The following is a 21,389-nucleotide window of genomic DNA, read 5'->3' on the forward strand; positions in this document are numbered from 1 at the left end:
TTTTTTTTTTTTTTTGAGACAGAGTCTCGCTCTGTTGCCTGGGCTAGAGTGAGTGCCGTGGCGTCAGCCTAGCTCACAGCAACCTCAAACTCCTGGGCTTAAGCGATCCTTCTGCCTCAGCCTCCTGAGTAGCTGGGACTACAGACATGCGCCACCATGCCCGGCTAATTTTTTCTATATATATTTTTAGCTGGCCAGATAATTTCTTTCTATTTTTAGTAGAGACGGGGTCTCGCTCTTGCTCAGGCTGGTCTCGAACTCCTGAGCTCCAGCGATCCTCCCGTCTTGGCCTCCCAGAGTGCTAGGATTACAGGCGTGAGCCACCGCGCCGGGCCAAAATTCTTTATCAGTCATTTCAGTATTTTCGTTTTGTTTGGTTTCCACTGGCACAGAGTTATTGTTTTCTTTTGGGAGTGTCCTTTCACTCTGCTTTTTCCATGCATCCAGAGATCTTTTGTTGATGTTTTCTCACCTGGAGCAGCTTTTGCTTCTTATTTTTGGATTTTCTTTTGATTAGATAATGGCATGCCAGTTTAATCTCTGTGGGTGGGGCTTGAGGGTGAGAATCAACCACACCCTGTATGACAACTCAGTAAATCCTGTAAAGGAGGGCACAAATTGACCTCCCTGTCATTAGGTGGTACTTGCAAGAAGGAACAAGCTACAATATTGTTTTTGGGTCCTGTGACCAGTTCTAGGCCCTCAGGAGAAGCATTCTAATGCCCCAGGTGGTGGGTGGGGCCCTAGAACTCCCAGATGTGTCCTTATTCTCCACCTCAGCAGGGGTGGGTGGTGCAGTAAGGCTGGTTGGGCCTGGGTTGTGAGACCTGCCCTCAGGCTCCACCAAAGCTGGCAAGGTATCTGTTTCAGCAGGGGTCAAAGATCTAGCAGAGATGCCAGGGAGGGGCCAAAGTGGCCTCACCCCATCACAAATCTTTCCTCTTTGCCCCTGAGCAATGCGATGGAGACCTGGGGGTTATGCAGGATCTGGCCTGTGGGCCTGTCCCTGTCTCCAAAGATCAATCCCTGAGCATGCCAGCTAGAAGCATGCTGGTCCCAAGTTGCCCATGGGGTGCCCAAGCAGGTTCAATGTCCCTCCACCTCAAGGTGTGCCCAGCCCTAATGGAGTCACCAGAAAAGCAGCACCATGAAGGGCCAGTGGGCAGGGAGCTCACAGTCCAAGCCTCGGCTCAACTATGTCTCAGCAGCCATGGGAGGGGCAGAGGGACGGGAGGAAAAGGGTCTGAATGGAGGAAAGCTAGCACTCTGATTATCTCTGTCCCCCTCTTCAGAAGGCAGCCCACCCAGAATGGCCAGGCTCTGCGGTCACGCAGATCCCCCAGGACCCACTAGCTCCCTGTGGCTCCCGCAGTTGGGAAATGTTTGAGAGGGAATGAATAAGATGAAAACTGAGGGGCTGAAGCCTCCTGGGGAGGACAAAAGTGTGTGGTGGGTGGAGAAGCAATACGGCGCCTGCCTTCTTGGCTCGGGTCTGCGGTGTCAGGAAGTGATCCTGAGGGTGCTGGCAGCCTGGTGCTTCCTCCTCAAGAAGCTCCCAGCACGCTGGGAACAGCAGCTTTTGGGCTTGTGAGGGTAGAAGAGCTCTCCGGCAGCTTGGGAGCCCACTGACGGCCAGAGACGTGAGGGAGGGAGAAGAAAACTGCTCCATTTAACCCTTCTTGCTGGATTCCAGGCTTCTAGGGGGTTGATCTCTGTCAATATCCTGCTCCTTTGTGTTCTACTCTGCAAATCCCCAAATCCTTGAATCTTAAATTCAGTCTTGCTCAGGCTGGTCTCTAACTCCTGAACTCAAGTGATCCTCCTGCTTTGGCCTCCCAGGGTGCTCTCCCTAGGCTCTTAATAGTAGTAATTTGGGTTTTTCTCCTCACCTGTTCCTCCTCTTCTCTCTTGAAATTTACAGTTTTAATTCATGCTTAATTAAGTGTAAAATTTAACAACTTAATAGAGAAAATTTAGGGATCCATGTTATTGAGGGAAAAGGACTCTTACATAAGTACGAATTAACATCTGCTGCCTCACAGTTGAATGTTACACGGCAGAGAGGAACAAAGTGACTTGAACTGCCACTCTGGCACCTGGGATGAGAAGGCCTTTGAAGAGCAGAGTTTGAAGCTAGCCCTTGAATCTTAGCATTTATATCTTACAATGCATTAAAGGTATAATGGACATTCGGGAGCCGGGCAAAATCCTGCACCGTGTCCACTGCTGGGGGACATGTCTGGCTATTTGGTGAGCGGCCACCAGAGATCTATTTGCATGAAGGATCATAGAATCTCCTGGCCCAGAACCCATTTTAAAGTAAAAAAGAGACAGGCAGATAAGTTTAACCCAGCAGTAAAACCTTCATCATGATAATGAAAGAGTGATTCATTCATCCAACCCATAAATGTTTATTGAACACCTGTCATGAGCTTCTGAGTTTAACATGGTGTCTCTTACTCACATTTGCCATCTACTTCAGCCTGGCTCTATGGGGAGGGTGAATTCAGAACATAGGAACAGAAAGAGCTGTTTTATTGACATTTCCATAGTATGGCTTTGGGGTATAACATAGAAGAGAAAGGATTATTCCCCCCCTCCACTCATGCCTGTACACACAAGTGAGTGCACACACACACGTTGGCATAGGTCTTTGGAATTTTTTTTTATTCTTATATGAAACACTTGATATTTATTAATAGTTTTGCGAAGGAACATTTTCATAATCTCATTTCTCAGCCAATGCAGGAATACTTTGTACTATGTATTGGTCAAATAATTACTGAATCTGAGATTGAATAGATATAGTAACAAAAATTTCTGAGGAGTACAATATGATGTTTTGCTATACATAGTAAAATGATTGCTATAGTACGCAAATTAACATATCTATGATCTCATGTAGTTACCTTTTTTATTTTTGGTAAAAGTACCTAAATTCTACTCTTTTAGCAAGCACCCAAAATGATACAATATTATTAGCTATAGTGTTAATGCTATACATTAACATACTATGATTGAACAAACCTGGTTCAGAAGCTCTACTCTTGACCAGTCTCTATAACATGTAAAGTTGGCATTACATAAAATAGATTTTGGCTGCCAGCCCAATCCCATACTAGAATAGGAGTATTATAGTTCTCTGAAAGATGGGGAAAAGCATTTGTCCAAGAAGATGCCGTGCGCTGGATGGTAAAGGAGTAAACAAAGGAAGAAACGAAACCCAAATGGAAGACCAAACTGGATGAGGAAGAGGAGAGGAGACCAGAGGAGGAAGAGGAGATGAGACTGGATGAGGCAGAGGAGAGGAGACTGGACAAGGAAGAGGAGACCAGACCAGACAAGGAAGAGGAAACCAGACTGGGCAGGTCTTTGGAATTTGGAGGCTGTAACAGTGCCTGTCTCAGGAAGCCACACAGCCTGACAGAATTGACCATGGTACTAAAAAGACACGATTACGTAGTAACCAATGATTTGACCAATATAACAAACTCCGTCCAAAATAATGGTTATGTGGCTGGATTCAGCTGCTTAGTCTGTGGGTAAAAGCAGCTGACGCTCAGTGCGGGTCTGTGTTGGGGCTCTTCTGTCATTATGAGTCTGACCCCTCGCCTCAAATACCTTTAGTTTCTGGTAATGTTTAGATCCTTAGCTTAGAGTTCCTGAGGACGTTTCAGGATCCCACAGAGAGTTATCAATTCCATGCTCTCAGAGTTTGAGGCTTGGGCTTGTGTACTTATTAATTTAACAGTTTACATTAATGAAGTAAGCCCCAAACACAATAGTTGAAGATAATAATAGCAAATAAACACTTTATTCTTAAATTTATTCTTTAAATTTAATTATGCTTTCAAAGAAACCTAATACAATTCTAAGGTGGAAGACTTGTGTGGTGATGGTCAAGATGAAAAGTAATGTGATAATCACAAGGGGATGATTAATAATCACTGTTAATTTCTTAATAATCACTTTTATGGATTGCTGAGAATCACATGCATGTATGTACACACACACACACAACAGTTGCATGTATAATACTTCCTGAAAATGATTTCAATATCCTCAGATTCAAAGACACATGTCTTTTTACCATTCAAACTTCTTATACTAGTGACACTTCAGGCAAGCTATGTTCTTTTATCAAAGTATTTGTTTCCAAATTGGTTGATGTGCTTTTGAAATATCAGCTTATTGAGTTTTTTTTTTCTTTTCCCATGTGTATACTTACTTTATTTGGCTAGACTGTGACACCTTTGGAATGAAATTTTTAAAAGGCAGCTGTACAAATTTGGCAGGTAATCACTAGCAAAAGAATGGTTTGATTAGTCCCATAATGAACCATTATCATTAGCTTCTTTCAACAGGCTTAGAAATACAAATATATATGTTCATACATATTACATGTGTATTAAATGTGTATGTAGTTTATTTTAATGCTAATTCATATTTTATACAGATTCAATACATGTTTCTATGCAAGGTTAAGTACAAGGGTCTGAAATGCAGCCAATAAAACAAGATTGGAAAGAGATTAGAAATACATTTTAATTAAAGAATTGCCACCTCAAATCCTTTTAGGAAGTAGGCAGATATAAATAATAAATAGAACCACTTTCAGACTTTTCTTGACAAGTGGCTCTGGGCTGGGATTCTGGAGGGTTGTATTCTGGTCATACCCCCAACTCCGGCTTTTCTAGTGACCTTTAGTAATTGATGGATCCTTCAGGAGCTAGGGACATATTAGGTGATCAATAAATACCTTTGAATTTCATTAAGCCCAGGAAAAATAACTTCTGTTCTGTGTTTTTCCCACAGGATGATTTTCAAGGTCATTTGAAGGAAATCTTGGGACAAATCTGGGATAAGACCAAGGCTCTGGGCTCCAATCTTTGGGGACTTCAGATTTTCTGGCTCAAAGCTAGATTGTATGGATTTATAAGAAGACAGGAAATGTTTTCTCTTTTCAACATAAAAGCTATAATGTTAAAGATATTTAAAAATGTCAGGTATTCTATACTTTGTATAATTTATCTGAAATTTACCACTAAAACTGCTTTTTACCCTTTGGTCTTCAGTGGAGGTACGGTGGAAGAAATGAGGCTTGCTCCATGTTTCTATTACCAAGGGATTGTGTCTGGAGAGTCACTGCCTGCATTCCCTAGGCCTGTTCCGCCTTTGGAAATTTACAGGGGGTGCTCCTTTCCTTCAGGAATTCTGTTTGCCTTGTTTGGACATGTCCTTCACAATTGATGGCTCTTGCCCCATTACCCATTCGTGATGAAGGAGTATAAGCTGATTAGACATGACAGCATTTTGTGAGCACTCCATTTCCTCTTCTTGTATTGGTTTTCTATGGCTGCCATAACAAATGACCACAAACTTGGCAACTTAGAACAGCACAAACTTATTTTCTTACATTTCCAGGGGTTTAGAAATCTAATGCAGGTCTCACTGGGCTGAAATCAGGTTGCTGGCAGGGCTATTTTATGGGCCCCTTCCTCCATCTTCAAAGCCAGCAATGGTGCATCTCCCTGAAGTCCCCAAAGTCTCAAACCATTCTTCCATTATTGTCATCATCCCTCTGACTGCCCTCTTCTGCCTTGCTCTTCTACCTTTAAGGACACTTGTGATATATCCAGACCACCCAGATGACCCAGCATACCTTCCCCATCTCAAGGTCCTTAACTTCATCATATCTGCAAAGACTAATGTTCCTAATCTCAGGAACATGGTCACATGATTAGGTCACGGAGATTGGGATGTACTAAATAGATATCTTTGGGGGGGCATTATTCTGCCTATCACTCTTATTATCATGGATTTCTGTAAAAATTAAGGGAAATATTGGTACTGATTATCTGGCTATATAAAAAGATAAGGAAAATAAAGTTTAGTGAATTATTACTATATTATAATTTTAATCACAATAAAATCAAGGTTGAGAGGCATAGCAGGTTATCGGCAAAAATGGCCACAATAATTTCCTTTTCTGTATCCACACTATATGGAGTCCCCTCTCACATGGACTCTGGGCTTGGCCATGTGATGTGCTTTGACCAGTGAAACAATTGCAAACATGATGGAAGCAGATACCTGAAAAGCGCTTGCACATTGGGCCTTGGCCTCTCTTGCTATTCTTCAGACCTGAATACTATGTGAAGAAGCCCAGGTAAGTCCACTAAGTGATGAGCCATATGTGGTTCAGGAACTTTTGTTATTAAGCCAACAACTAGCACAGGTAGGTAACACCAATCACTAAGCAGCATAAGCCACCAGACATTTAGGAGAGGCCTCCTTAGATCAGCCAGCCAGCAGCTGAGCCGACGAAACCATGTGTGCATGAGAGAGGCCAGCAGAGGGAAGACAAGCGGGGCCAGACCAGAAGAATTGCCCAGCTGAGCAACAGAATGTTTCTGGGGTGGTTTGCTGTGTGGCAAAAGTTAATTAGTGCAAGAAAGGACAGGTAAAGTGGAACCCAAAGGTGAAAATAAGGTTGAACTGAAGGAAAGTTGCAAAGGAATGGTGACAAAGAATAGCCCTTAAAGACAAAATCATAGACACAAAGCTTTCTGTAGAGTTCGTATGCACAAGTACAGTAGGGTACATTGAGTCTGACCCCTCCTTCCTCCTCTACTCATGTCCTATCTCTGTGGATGTTCATCATCACAAGGAATGCTCCAAGAATCAATTTCATGGAATGGTATAATGTCATATGGAAGAGTAAGAGTATAAACATCCCCTATTCTGATTGTCCTACTTACTAGGAAGCTGAAGCTCCAAAGGACAAGTCGATTTGCCTCTTTCACCCAGAAAGCAGCATATACAGTCACACACTACATAACCACGTTTCAATCAACAACAGGCTGCATATATGACAGTGATCCTATAGGATTACAATGCAGCTGAAAAATTCCTGTTGCTTAGTGACGTTGTAGTGGTCATAGTGTCGTAGTACAAAGCATTACTCACGTGTTCGTGGTGATGCTGGTGTAAACAAGCCTACTGCCTTGCCAGGCATACAAAAGTCCAGCACATGCAATTATGTACTGTACATAATACTTGATAATGATAATAAATGACTTACTGGTTTATGTATTTACTATACTATACTTTTTATTGTACTTTAGAGTGAACTCCTTCTACTTATAAAAATATTAACTGTAAAATAGCCTCAGGCAGGTCCTTAAGGAGGTTTCCAGAGGAAGGCATTTTTACCATAGGACATGACAGTTACATGCATGTTATTGTAAAGACCTTACAGTGGGACAAGATGTGGAGGTAGAAGACAGTGATATTGATGATCCCAACCCTATGTAGGCCTCGCTAATATGTGTATATCTTAGTTTTTAACAAAAAAGTTTAAAAAGTAAAAATAAATAAACACATGTATAAATGAAAAAAAACCTCATAGAATAAGCATATAAAATATTTTTGGGCAGCTGTATGTGTATATATTTTAAGCTGTGTTATTACAAGTTGAAACGTTTAAAGATATTTAAAGTTTTATAAGGTAAAAAAGGTGCAATAAGCTAATTTATAATTGAAGAGAGAATTTTTTTTAATAAATTTAGCATAGCCTAAGTGTACAGTGTTTGTAAAGTCTACAGTAGTGCACAGTAATGTCCTAGGCCTTCACATTCACTCACTACTCACTCACCGACTCACCCAGAGCAACTTCCAGTCCTGCAAGCTCCATTCATGTAAGTGCCCTATACAGGTGTATCATTTAGAAAAATATTTTATACCATATTTTTACTATGCCTTTTCTATGCTTAGATATGTTTAGATACACAAATACTTACCACTGTGTTCCAATTGCCTACAATGTTCAGTACAGTAACGTGCTGTACAGGTTTGAGGCCTAGGAGTGACAGTATCATGTAGCCCAGATGTGTCGTAGGGTACACTATCTAGGTTTGTATAAGTGCACTCTATGATGTTTGTGCAACAACAAAATTGCCTAATGCATTTCTCAGCATGTATCTTTTTAGGCAATGCATCATTGGATTTGCTTTATTTGCAATGAAACAAATATATTTCTTGGCCATTTTTGAAAATACGATTATACCTCTCTTGCAGGAGAATGTTGTGTTTATTTTCTTTTCATTCCCATGTTCTCCTGATATAGTATCAGGATGGGTGGAGCTATAGCAAGAAGCTCAGTGGCAAGGAGACAATATGACCCTTCCATGGTCAGTATACCTATGGAGTTGGGTTTGAAAAGACACCTTTTCCCCATTCCTAGGGTAGAAATGAACCAGATCTTTAGGATCCCCATCAACTGTGGCAAAGCTATGGGCCATGAAGAGAACAAGTGAGAGAACTCAAAAGAAGAGTAAAAGAGGGTGGAAAGGAAAATGATGATTCTGTGGGCACCAATCACTGGATCTTTTTCTCCTTGAAAGGAAACCTTTGGAATATTAATTTTATCATTTCTTTTGCATTATTAAACCCTTAGTCTCTAAGGATCAGCTGCGCGTAGACCCAAGGAGGCAGACCTGGACTGGGTTTTTAGGAGTGCCCCGTCAGGGCTATGGTGGGAGGACTCACTCAGGGCCCAGGAACTCTGGTGTGGTTTCCAGTCTTATATTCCACATTCTCTTACTTGTGAACTACTTTCTGCTTTACTGGATTTGCTAGTCTTTTCACACCTTAAGCTTTTGTTCTGCTGTTTCCATCACCCTGGAGTATACTTTTCCTGCTTGGCTGCCTGATGAGAGGCTACGATCTTCAAATGTGGCCTAATCAAAGCCTTCTCTGATTCCTCTAGGCTGAGTTATTTGTTTTTTTCTTATAGTTTCTAAACTGTAACTCACCTGTTCCCATCACTAATTCTGCTGGGTACGGTGAGATTGTCATCTGGTGTTGTCAGAAAGTCTCACCTTTAAAGAGTTGTATTTATTTCCAGGACCTAGTGTTAGATTACCTGACATCCAGCAATTACAAACTCTATTACTCTATGTCCAAACCTTTAGGTAAGTTTTAGCGTGGCCTTACCGAAAAAACAGGCAGTTTTGCAGTTGGCCTTAAAGATATTCTCTGGTGTCATTAAGGAAAAAGAAATGCAGACCAGAGCGTGTGCGTTTAGAAATGTGCAAGGTAAACTACCTCTCTGAGATAGTGCTACCACTCTGTTGGGAGTGACTCAACTTCTTGGTGGCCTGTTTTTGAAAAGGATGACAGGTATGTTTAGAAACAATAAACCTTTTCACCAATAGCTTCCCCAAACCTGGTAGACTGATATAGTTCACAAATTCATTGATAGCACTAGCCTGATGAGGTACCAAGCATGTTACTGCCTATTTGATATGACTGAAGGAATATAGTTTTTCAACTGAGCTGCCTTTAAATTACAGACACTTGTTTTTGGAATACCAATCAGGTGCTTTCTATGGGAGATGCATATTGCTATCAGTTCAATTCTGCCTTTTCAACTCCCCAATCCATTTCTAATCATTATAAAGCAGCACTCTTATTCCTAAAAGGTGCAATAAAATGTAATGGAAAAGAAATTTTAAGAAGCACAAATGTAAAGAAATTGTTTTTGTAAAATGTGTAATAAGGCATTATTAATTAGAAGCTTACCAAATGATCATATTTTGGCCTAAATTTCATTCTTGCACTAGCTATAAAAGCAAGTTGTGCTATAAAAATGGATAAACAGATGCTAAGGGCTTCAATAACCTACTTAAGAGGACAGACTGTTTTGAAATACTTGGGTAATACCAATTTGGAAAAAAACTGATATGCCAATTAAGAGACTTTTATTTAGTAAAGCAGGCACAACTGGATATTTATTTTTTAATATATTGTTATTATGGTTTGGGCATTTTGTCTACTTGGCAATAATTGCAATGAATTTGTTTTAAAATATTCTATATTTTCACCTTGTTAGTCCAAATTGCTAAGATTTTGCCCTATTGAGTCATTTTGAGGGGGAGTGTTTTCCTCAAAGTTTTCTTTTTTCCCTAGGCTATAGATTATTCTCCTTAGTGGAAAATGGCTGCTGAGTGCACGAAAAGACTACAGAAGACTTCAGTGAGAAGACGATATGATCATTTGAGATTCTCCATCCCTTAGGAAATTCTCAAATTAGGCAATTTGATTTGCCAAAGAGCTAGCGGGACAAAGCAAAAGCTCATCCACAGGGCAGCAAGTCTGACTGCATTTGTCCTTGGTTCCCAACTTCCCTGAGCAGCAACACATCTTCATTGTCCCAGGCGATGCCCCCGCAGGGCTGTGAGCTTGTCCTCCAGGAGGGCTCTCATGCCAGGCACAGCAGCCCAGGAAGCACTCACGCAAGGTTCTGTCCGTCAATGTCAATGATTATTCTCTCTGCTCCATCAACTTAAAAGGTGTCAAATCTAAGATCAGATGGGGTTATAAACCCCAGAGGAGTTTACAAGCCTTTGCTTTATCCTGCATTAACTGAGGACCAACATTTCTTGGATGTCTCTTATATTATATTGCAATTAGTAGGAAAAGTTAGTACCATAATCGCTCGAAGGTTTCTGCGTGGTGGCTTCAGGTGGTTAGGAGATGGACGTGGAATTTGAGGATGTCTATTTATGGCTTTGTATCTTTTTATCTCTCTGTTCCCTAGTCTCTCTCCCTCCCTTGGGCTATTTGTATAATTATAATCGGAATTACTTGGCTTCCAAAATGATGTCGTTTCAACTTTATGGTCTAGCAGAAACTTCCCCATTGCTTAAACAGTTTTTCTCTCTGTAGCTAGAACTGTTTCACAAAGCAGTATGGTGCCACTGAGCTTGTACAAGGCATACAAGGTGTTCATGATATAAAAGAAGTAACTTATTAAAGAGAGCCCTAGTGGAACTATGGTAATGAGCTGAAGATTTCTCTAGAGGTCCGTTGCCTGTCTGATGACAATAGGAAACATCTTTCTAAACAAGGTTTCAAATCTGCAGGGGAGGTATGCTATTAAGTCATAGCATTTTTATTTCTACTTTGCTCAATCAGCAGTGGCTGTGATTGTTTTGTCAGTGAAATGAAACCTAGCACCCCAAAAATCCTCCCACGTTAAGCCTCTTGCTTTAGGTCTCTGTGGGGAGGCTTTAAGATCTAAAACAATTTTCAAACTTATGTAGGAAGTGGAACAACTAGAAATCACAGTGCTTTTTCCCCCCAAATACGAAGAAATACTGGCTTACTGAGCTAAAAGTAACAAATTATAAAAGTTGGCATAAGTCAAATGGAATCCTAAAATAAACTCTGATATATACTATTGGCAGCAGTAGCAAAGTTTAAGAAAAATTAGTAACAAAAGATTATTATGAGAAATTTTAATTCACTTTTTAAAAAATTCCTCTATGAGTCTGGGAAAAGACTGCCATTTTTCAATTTTACTGGTGGAATATCTTAGCTGATTTTTGACACATCAGTGTTCCAATGGGCCATAATTTGACAGTTATTAGTACAAAATCATATTAACTGTATGGTGCTCTAGGAATACTTTCATAAAATTAATGCAAATACAGTGATTATGTCCTTGAATGTTGTATTCAAAGAGTTTGCTCTGATGGTTGCTGAAAGGTGAGGCGCAGGGAAATCTGACACTAGTTTCCTTGTATTGACTTCATTCATGGCTTAGGCGAGCAGCGGCTGACATTCAGACCTGAGACTCTCACTCCAGAGTCATCGCACAGTGAGGGCGGGGCCAGCCTGCCAGCAGGTGTTGGTGTCATGCCTGCTCCATGCTGAGCACTGCTAATTCAGACGATAGAGATGATTATCAAGGCACTGACTTGAGAAGCAATATATACCGACACTGGAGGGGAAAGGGCTATTTATTTAGAAAAGTTCACCATCAAATCACTGGACAGGATAAACAACTCATGGAGAAAATCAACACTTATAACAATCAAAGGGGAATCCATTGTAATTTGCTGATTTCTCTAGACACTCTCGCTGTGATGTTGAACAAAAACTCTCTCAAATATCTTCCACTGGATTAGCAACTGTGTTTGTGAAAAATCCGCCTTTTTTTTTTTTTTGGTGGTTGTGCTGATACCTCTTTCCATATTTTTCTGAATTATATTTAAGCATAATACAGTATATCTGATGTTAGTGAGGCATCGATTTAGCATTAATTTCTCTGGATGGAAATATGAGCCATATGTTTATGTTAGTAATAACAGTACTATACAATTTAATAATTTCTGAGCAGACATATATTTTCATCTAAAAGAGAGAGTTCTGAGAGCTTGTATTCATTTTTGAAGCATCAGCAACTTTCAGTACAGAGGCCACAGAAATTTTCTAATTTTATTTTATATTTCTCTACTGGTCTGACTCTGATTAGAGGTTCAAATAAAATTGTGATTCTTCTATGCATTGATTCCGTTACAGTATTCCTTGTCTGTCTGCTGGCACAGCAGCGACTGCAAGTAAATTAATTGTTACAAAGTTGTAGCAGAGCACCGCTAGGGTTCTGTGAGGTGGCTGTTACATTTGACTTCCAGATGGTTGAGTTTTTTTCTTTTTCTTTTTTTAATTTACTCAACCTCACTTGGTAAATACATTTTCACAAAGGTACAGAAATCCAATGAAGAAGTGCATCTTTCCAAGTGCTGTCATATGCACATAAACAGCTCCCATTTTGGAAGCCAGCAGGGGACATGTAAAACAAAATGAGTAAAAAAAAAAAAAATTTGCACATAGAGTAATTTTAATTCATTCCATTTTTAAATACCACAATAAATTTAATTTTCACAATAAATTAAATAGCCATATTCAGTTTACAAAATAGAATTACTTAGTGTGAAACCAGTATTTACAACAATATACACTATGTACATGACATCTCTCTCTTTTGACATACAACATGGAAGTAAAAGGACTTGACTTTCCAACGTGTGAACGACATGCTATAAGCGACACCATGATTCATACAAGAAAACAATAGTGCAAAATCACCACAGGAACTTTGGAACAATGTCAATTTTATGAGATAAGACATTCTTTTAAATAATAAGAAAATAGCATTTTCTGTTTTCATGGCACCAATTCAACATTTGAATTAAAAAGCCAGCTTTCCCTTAGAAAAAAATGCATAACTGGATCATCTACTTCCTGAAGCTTCACAGCCATTGGTACATTTTCACACATTTATCTTTTGGCTTACATCTATGAAAATGGCGGGTGACAAATTCTGAATCAAAGGAAGACTAACTCTTTGAGAACAGCTGAAGTCACTTTTCCCCAATACCATCATCTCTTCTTTTTTGTAAATAGCTTAAAAGATGCAACTATGCAGACAGCAACTTTTTTTTTTTTTGTAAATTTTCAGTAGAAAAAGAACTGATCTTATATTTGGTCACACACTGCGTATGTACAAGTATACATGGAAAAATGACTTGGATAGCTATGTCTAGGAAAAGTGCATATTTTAATCTAAGGGAGACACTGTGTGTCTCCGGGTACAACACATGGTGTTGTACAACATATTATTTTAGGGCCAGTTCAATGTCCTTCCAGTGATCTGGTAAAATTTTTGATTAAAAGGGTGAAAGAATTTGCGCAATTTGGTAATGACAGAGGGGTCCACCTCTGGATGAATGCGCCCCTTGCTGCCCGCCAGGCACTTATTAAAGATAATGTTAAATCGCAAGCAGTAAAACCCTCTGGTAGCATTGAAATATAAATTGTATTGACTTATCCTTGGAGGAAGATTTAGGAACTTCTCCACGAGCTGAAGTTCTGGCAGAGGTTCCGTGATGAGGCGATCTCCATCGACGATGTGAAATTGTTCAATCGGAAAGTATTTCAACCACCTTTCCAGATGTTTGGTATAGATGCTCGTTCTTACTGCCTTGTATTTTGTGTTCACTTCACAGGTATTAGGGTCTATGGCCAGCTTCTCAAACTTGTAATAAGTTTTGTTCTTCCTCTCCTTCCCCTCTAGGACCTGAGTGTAATCAGAAATAGCTCTTGTGGTTGGCTCCCTGACAATGATCAACAGCTTGATAGATGAGTTCATTTTGTAAATCCTTTCCGGAACCTCCTCTGTGATGAAATATGCCGGGCTCTTTTCAATTGTGATTTGCTGAGGATAGGAAAAAGGCATCTTTTTTCTATACCACTCAATGCCCTTGGCATAATTCTCATCATTATCAAAAAAATGGATTTCTTGAGAGGCTTTGACCACCGCCGGATGGAGGTTCAGCATTTCAAGCAGGGCTCTTGTGCCTCCTTTCCTCACCCCAATAATAATGGCCTTGGGGAGCTGCTGTACCAGGTCATGGAGGCGAACCTGCTCCTTGGATGCGTTGTTGCTCTTCCGGAACTCGTGCAGCAGGCCACGCTTGAACTGCAGGGCACGGAGTGGGAATTCCGCCTGACTGCGGGCTCCTCCGAATCGGCCTTCGATAGGGCAAATGGGCTGTAGCCTGCAAGTGACAGAGAGACACTTTAAGGAGCTTGTTGCGATGAAGTCTCATTTTTCTTGTTCCCCAGTCAGACTAAGACTTTAAATGCATAAATAAGACTGCTGGTTCGTTCCCAGCCTGCTGCAATCCATAATGAACATATGTTTGGGAAATTTTATTTTAAGCAACCCTGCATTAAATGGAGCACACATAATTGATGAATTTTTCTTTATTAGTGCTCCTTAAAATTTTTATTCACCAAGCACTTAATTGACTACAGCATGTACTTATGTTCACAGTACAGGATAGACAAGTGACACCAGCCATACTAACAGCTTTTTAACAGCTCGCCAGTTAAAATCATTTAGAAAACATGAAAGACAGAAGATTATAATCTTCAGTATGGAGGCTGAAGGGCAGCTGGGAGGCCACGTGGTTCGGGTTTCCTGTGGTATTATTTTCTTGCAGCTCAGCAGCACTCATAGGGCTCTTAAAAATCTTTAGGACATAATCTGAAAAAAGGTCCCAATCTCTGCCCTTGGCTGATTGCATTATCAACCTGCAAAATTCCCATCTTGGCATTTGCTGAGCTTTTCCTTCTTTGAGAATCTCTGCCCTTGGCCTTGGGGATAGCCAGAAGAGCACTATATTTCTTCTGCCTCTCTTTCTTTTTCTATCAAAATAGGTCAGGATTATGTTTTCACTTTGCTGAATGTAGGAACAAACCCAATTGCCATCAGCAAGTGTTATATATCACCTACCACACCTTGGACCAGAAATCAACAAGACCTTGACGGGCTGGAAACCTCAGGTCCTCATTGCCAAGCCCATTTAAATCAGGGACTTAAGCTCATAAAGGAAGGAATGCAATGGATACGGCCAGAAAGGAGGATTTTCACTTTAATATTATCCTGAATAATGAAGAACCATCTCTGTTTTTCTCAGGAAGAAAGAGGTGGTAACAGTCACAATGATATTAGACTGGAGTGACTATTTAATTTGGCATGGCAAATATATATGGCTGGCACGTGGAGTTTCCTTTTAGGTGTGGTCTTACACTGAACTGAAATTTATTATGATTACCCTAAGTTGATCAGAGGAGGTATTTTAGCCTTCTTGGTAAAAGGAGATAATATCAGTCAAAATGGCTGTGAAACCAATTCTTCCAATTGAAAGCTTCTAGTTATCCTAATAATTTGGAGTCTGTGTCTCCGTCTCTGTGGCAATGAGGCTGTTGCTTGCTTTTCCCAAGAGACCCCATTGCGTCTTTCTTGTCTTCTGAGACGAGAAACAACCTCAAGGTCATGCCCAGCCTGTTCTGTAGAATTCAGGTATGGTCTTGGTCTGTGCTCTGTTTAAGCAGCTATCATAATGCTGAAGGAGAAATATAAACATATATTCCTTTTTTTTGGTGGTGTTTGTGTTTTATGATTTTTTTTTTTTTTTCGAAACAGCATCTTGCTTTGTCACCCTGGGCTAGAGTACAGTGGTATCATCATAGCTCACTGCAAGCTCAAACTCCTGGTCTCAAGCAATCCTTCTGCCTCAGCTGCCAGAGTGACTGAGACTACAGGTGCATGCCACCATGACTGGTTAATTTGTTGTAGAGATGGGGTCTTGCTCTTGCTCAGGCTGATCTCGAACTGCTGACCTCAAGCAATCTTCCTGCCTTGGCCTCCCAGAGTTCTAGGATTACAGGTGTAAGCCACTGCCCCTGGCCTGTCTTTTATGATTTTTAAAACAATTCATGCTCATTGTGGAAAGTGTGAAAATATAGAAAATTATTTACCACAGTTAATATTTTAGAGAAATATGGGTTTTCTCCCCATTTGTTAATGGGGATTAATATACTAGGGCTGTAAATGGGAGATACAAAATTATCAACAGATACATAGTCACAGATGTTTTTATGTGACATTGATTGGGATATCACAAATTTATCCTTCAGCTCTTCTTGGGTTCTGTTGAGAATTAAACCCTAATTCCTTAAGGCATCCGTTGATGAATTTCTCTCCTATTCATCTAGAAAAATTCTAGAATTTCCTTGGGAGAATAGAGGAACTAGTCACTCATTCTGTAGGACTTAATTCTCTCATAGAACTCTGGCTGAAAGAGAATGGCATAAATAGTCTCTGCCTTGTTTGAGCTGGAATGGAATTTCTCTACCCATATAAAGGGCCATTTTCCTTCTTTACTTCCTTCCTCTTTCTACCTTCTACCCTGGGAGATCATACCCTGCAGAACAATCACCTTTTTAGACTCCCTGCCTCAAGATAGGAGGCGAAGACAGGAGAAAAGATCACACTTTTTCTCACTTCCTGAAGAGTAGATTCTGAGCGTGGGTCCCAGATCAAAAAGCATACCATTTTAGGACTGGAAGGGACATTAGAGTAACCTCTGCCTCCCTCCCAGAGAACAGGGTCTTCAGTTACTGGAGGGTTGGCTTAAGTAACCATGTGTCAATTTCAGACATAATCTGCTCAAACCCACAAGTGAGAGCTTCTGAGAAAGACCACCAAGCAATCCAATTCCTTAACAAAGCTGTCCCCTTAGAGACCAGAGCCTCAGTTAAAAATGAAAAGAATCATCAACTAAATAATGAATGTGTTAATGATCATTACATTGATTACTCAATAAAAAGCAAATGACTGGAAACTAATTAAAGTTGGGAAGAGCTGGATATAAAAGTTTCATTATGGACTAAGGACAATGGCATCACCTCGAGGCTTCTCCCTAATAACCAAGTGGTACTTTGGGAAACTACTCGAAGTCAGTGATAAGCTCTGATTATAATTTTCCTGTAGGTAACAACTAGTGAACGGGACATTTACTCAGGAATTTTTAAGCATCAAAGGAGTTGCTTTACCAGTCAAAATTGAAACTGGCTGAAGGAAAACAAAGATCACTGCTATATTATTTCTAAATATTCAATGATAAGGTCTACAGGCTTAAATTTTGGCAGGAAAAGGAAAACTGGAAGGAAGATATTTTCATTTTAAAGTGTGGCTGCATTTTCACCGACAATGAGAATTGAACTCATGGAGAACATATTTCAGTCTTTCCAGTGCAAGAAATTAATTTAAAAGGGCAAAGAAGAAAGCTTCACATTTCAGATATTAACTTCTCTGTCCTTGCCAATCATACTAGACATAGAACAGTCCAGAAACATTTCATGTGAAGCCAGCTGACGTTGCTGGGACTTCTGCAGGTCTAGTACCTCTCAACTGTTTGCCTTTTTAGAGCTAAACTCTAGCTCTGTAATTTTCCTTCTGTGGATCTCCCATTGCTTTCTGGGCAATTATTCTGAGCGACAGCCTTTTTGTCTGATACATTCAGCTCCTGAAAACCAGAGCTAATTAACACAGTTAAAACTCCCCATGCCTGCAGCCATCTTTCTGGAGCAACGGATTGCAAACTTGATGAGCTCCTTTCCAGGCTCATACATAATCTTAATGCTCCTGATAGCACATTAATTGTCCACTCATAAATTTCCAAATGAAGATACATAGATACATCATCACTGTTTTGCTACAGCTAGAGGTCAACACCAGATGCACGCAGACCACATTGAGCTCTAGTAAATGATATTTTTACTGAACACAGCTTTATCCCTTTTCTGCCAACAAGTGTGTCAATGCACATAGAATATAAATGGATCTTGACGAACACCTTGGTTTGAGCAACTTGGATCTCTTTCCTTTTTAAAGTCTCGATAAATCAAAATCAATACTGCAAAAAAGCATGTTTCTTGGGAATTTTGAGGGAGAAAAACAGATGGATAGACTTAAAATTATTAAATCTAATATTAATATGTCCTAAGGAAGTTTATATCAAGATTTAGTTAAGGTCACATGGGCAAAGCATGTTTAATCACCCACCTATCCAAGCTCCCAACTCTGGCAACTAGATACAGGAGACTCCCCACGGCGAGGCTTCCCAGCACCAGGAGCTTCTGTCTCAGCCACGCCTGCTGTTTGAATAGCATGGCCCTCCATCAACCTTCAGGACGGCTGCAGCCTGAGGGATGGGACAGAGGGACTCATTAGCAGTCATCTCTTACGGGCTCTTGATCGTCACAAAGCCAATCGAGGCAGGACAACCGGTGATTGAGTGACACTGCCCAAAGAACAGATCCCACGCCAACTTTGACGATTTTTATGGTGTAACTTGTATTTAGCAAAACTTACCTTTCTTTTCTTGGCCCGTATTATAAGATCAAATACTAAATCTAAGGGGCAGATACTAACAAGACACAACCTGCTAGACAATGTCAAAGTAAATGAAAATGCATATATTATAACATATATAATATATTCTATATAAAACATATAAATATTTTTGGTAAATTATTCAAAGAATACTGATAAAATGAGCAACTTGAGGTTTACCAGCAGGCCAACCATAAACTGAAGGCTCTGTTTCAGAATAACAGGGCAAAAGTTGTAATCTCAGTTCTGTAAATTATCATTTTGGGCATTACAATGACATATTTCACTTAGATATTTTTTGTTTTATTTTTGTTTCAGTTGTGAATGGAGGACGGGATGAGATCAAAGTGATTTCTTTACTTACTGAAGTTATCAGTAGTAACTATCAGGCTCTCACATGCCTGAGGGCATGGCTCTGGGGAACCTGGTGTTTCCCTTCATGTCTTCTGCCCAGTCCTGGGTTCTGAAAACATGTTCAGACGAGATGCTCCTGCTATGGGACCTCTCCTGGGCTTTCAATGAGTTTAAACAGGTTTGGTGATATCAGTCTCACTCTTACATCATGACAGTAGCTTACCTGGAAGCTTTGTTCTCGTATACCTGAAATAAGGCCAGCTGAGGAGTGTAGGGCTTTACTGGTGCTGTTATTAAATTTTGGGGGAAAAAAATGCAAGCTTCCAATTCAGCCTTTCTTATTAAAAATAAATCCAATCTTCCTTTCAAGATAAGATTGTTTGCTTCTTATTGAAACTCAAAATAGTAACCCAAGAAAAGGGAAGCTATAGCAAAGAGTTGTGGTTAGAAATTGTTTTGCTGCAATGGTATTTCCATATTTGCTATATGAAAAAGGGATAGACTAGAATGGATTGATTGATCTATTCACTCATTCATCAAGAAGTAACTAAGTACCAATAGCATTTTCAGCTATTATACTGGGTTTACAGGAGATTCCAAAAAAGATCCTGTAAGAATATTAGTTATTGGAAAACTGATAATATGATTAGGGAATCATGGAGCAACCAGAGAACACAACCCGATTCCTGATAATGTATGAATAAATGTTGGGGAAAGAAAATTAAGGAAAAAGTGAGAGAATGTGGGCACGAGAATGCTTTTTTTGTGGAATGACTGCATGGATTGGTGAGGAGGCTATAAGAGGGCATCCCAAGAGGAGATAAGAACAGCATTCATCCAACACACAGTCGACAGATATTTATGGAACACGCCTCATGTGCTAGACCATGTCGTGGATGCTATGGAGAATAGTGGTTAACTAAAAAGACATGGTTCCTGCCCCATGGGAGTCCATAATCTAGTGGGGAAGACAGACAGTAAGCCAGGAAATCTATTAATGTATATAGGATTAATATGTACTTACAAATGGTAATGCATGTGAGCCAGTAAATCCCATATATAGGATTTATGTATACTTGCAAGCTGCAGGAAATGTGACGAAGGAAAATTACAGGATCCAGTGAGAAAGGGTAACAGGGAGAACCTACTTTAGTCCTTCCTGAAGAACTGACACTCTGGCCGACACCTGGAGGAGCAGGAGCAAGGCAGGAGGAGGGCGAAGCAGATTTCGGGCAGAGGAACCAGCACGCACAAAGGGGTTGAGGAGGGAAAAAGCTTGGCTGGTTTGAGAAGTGAAGGAAGGCAGGTGTGGCCAGACACAGGGATTGAGGGGCAGAGAGGAAAGGCCGGGAGTGAAAGCAAAGAGCCAGCAATGCGAAGGCGTTCGCAGGGGGCTGGGTGAACCTGCCCTTTTGACTTAGCAGGGCTGCCTTATGTTTAGGTAAAACGGAGAAGGGAAAGGGAAAAGAAAGTGAGTTTACTGAGGCCTCCTGTGTGGCAAGGACATTGTCCAGGTGGTAGTTCAGGAAACGCTTAGAAAAGCCCTGTGAGGTAGATGGAGTTATTTTCATTTCACAGATGGGCAAAGTGAAGCTCACAGTTTCCTCCATCTTGCCTGCGGTCACGCAACTGCCGGGTTACTGTGAAGGCAAAGGCAGTAACCTATGTAATGTGACTCAGAGCTTCACTGAAAGACCAATCTCTAGCTCCAGGTTGACGTCTGAAGTCCTCAGTTAGACCCACGTGCCTTTAGCATAGGCCTTTGACCCTTTTTGAAACAAATACAGCAACAGGGTGGCAGAGAGAAAACTGTGTTCGAGTCCCCCAATTAAGTTTTCCCCTTGGTAACTGTGTGGTCTTGAGGTTAGATTCTCTGGGCCTTTCTTTCCATATCCGTAAGATGGGGACCCTCTCTGGCCTCCCTACTCCACAGAGCTGTAGAAAGAATAAAATTAGGTTTCTATAAGTGATACCACTATACAAAGGGTCGCGTGTCATTTGTATCTTAGCGTGAATGAATTTAATGTGCATTCATGGATGAGTAGTGTGAGAGAATAAAGCTATTCTGTGGCTGAGCTGCAAATAGGAGAGACGGGAAAAGCAAAAGTAAAATGTGCTTGCCCCATGGTCTTAATGAGGATCACCAGCCTCATATAGAAGACCGATTCAAAGGAAATTATCTGGCTTCCTCTGCAATTTAAATGTAGTGCCCACACTCTCCTGCTCAAAGCTACACTGCACAATGCATCATCTGCTTTCACCAGCTCCTTGGCCTGCCTGTCTGTCACTAGTTCCAATCTACCCGTTCTTTAAGGTCTGGGCTATGTCGCAGTTCCTTTGAGAAGCCTTCTCCTGCTGATGCTCCAGTCCGCGATCATCCCCCACCTCCACTGAACTCTCGTTGTTCTTGCGGTCAAAACCACTGTTAGGCATGTCATTG

General features: G+C 40.6%; 1 protein-coding gene across 4 annotated transcripts in view; it reads right to left on the bottom strand.

Annotated features, from left to right (window-relative positions):
• Positions 1-11,790: 11,790 nt before the first annotated feature.
• The window catches only part of HS3ST5 (heparan sulfate-glucosamine 3-sulfotransferase 5), a 264,574-nt gene continuing 254,975 nt past the window's right edge, over positions 11,791-21,389 (bottom strand). For all 4 annotated transcript variants that reach the window (XM_045542293.1, XM_045542291.1, XM_045542289.1 and 1 more), the window contains 2 exons: positions 18,266-18,404; positions 11,791-14,408 (listed from right to left, as the gene is read on the bottom strand). In XM_045542293.1, coding sequence (XP_045398249.1) covers positions 13,472-14,408; positions 18,266-18,372 — 1,044 coding nt within the window. In that variant the 5' untranslated portion in view covers positions 18,373-18,404 and the 3' untranslated portion in view covers positions 11,791-13,471. The remainder of the gene's footprint in view (positions 14,409-18,265; positions 18,405-21,389) is intronic.

The sequence above is a fragment of the Lemur catta genome, chromosome 2 (assembly GCF_020740605.2).
Source record: "Lemur catta isolate mLemCat1 chromosome 2, mLemCat1.pri, whole genome shotgun sequence".
NCBI lineage: Eukaryota > Metazoa > Chordata > Mammalia > Primates > Lemuridae > Lemur > Lemur catta.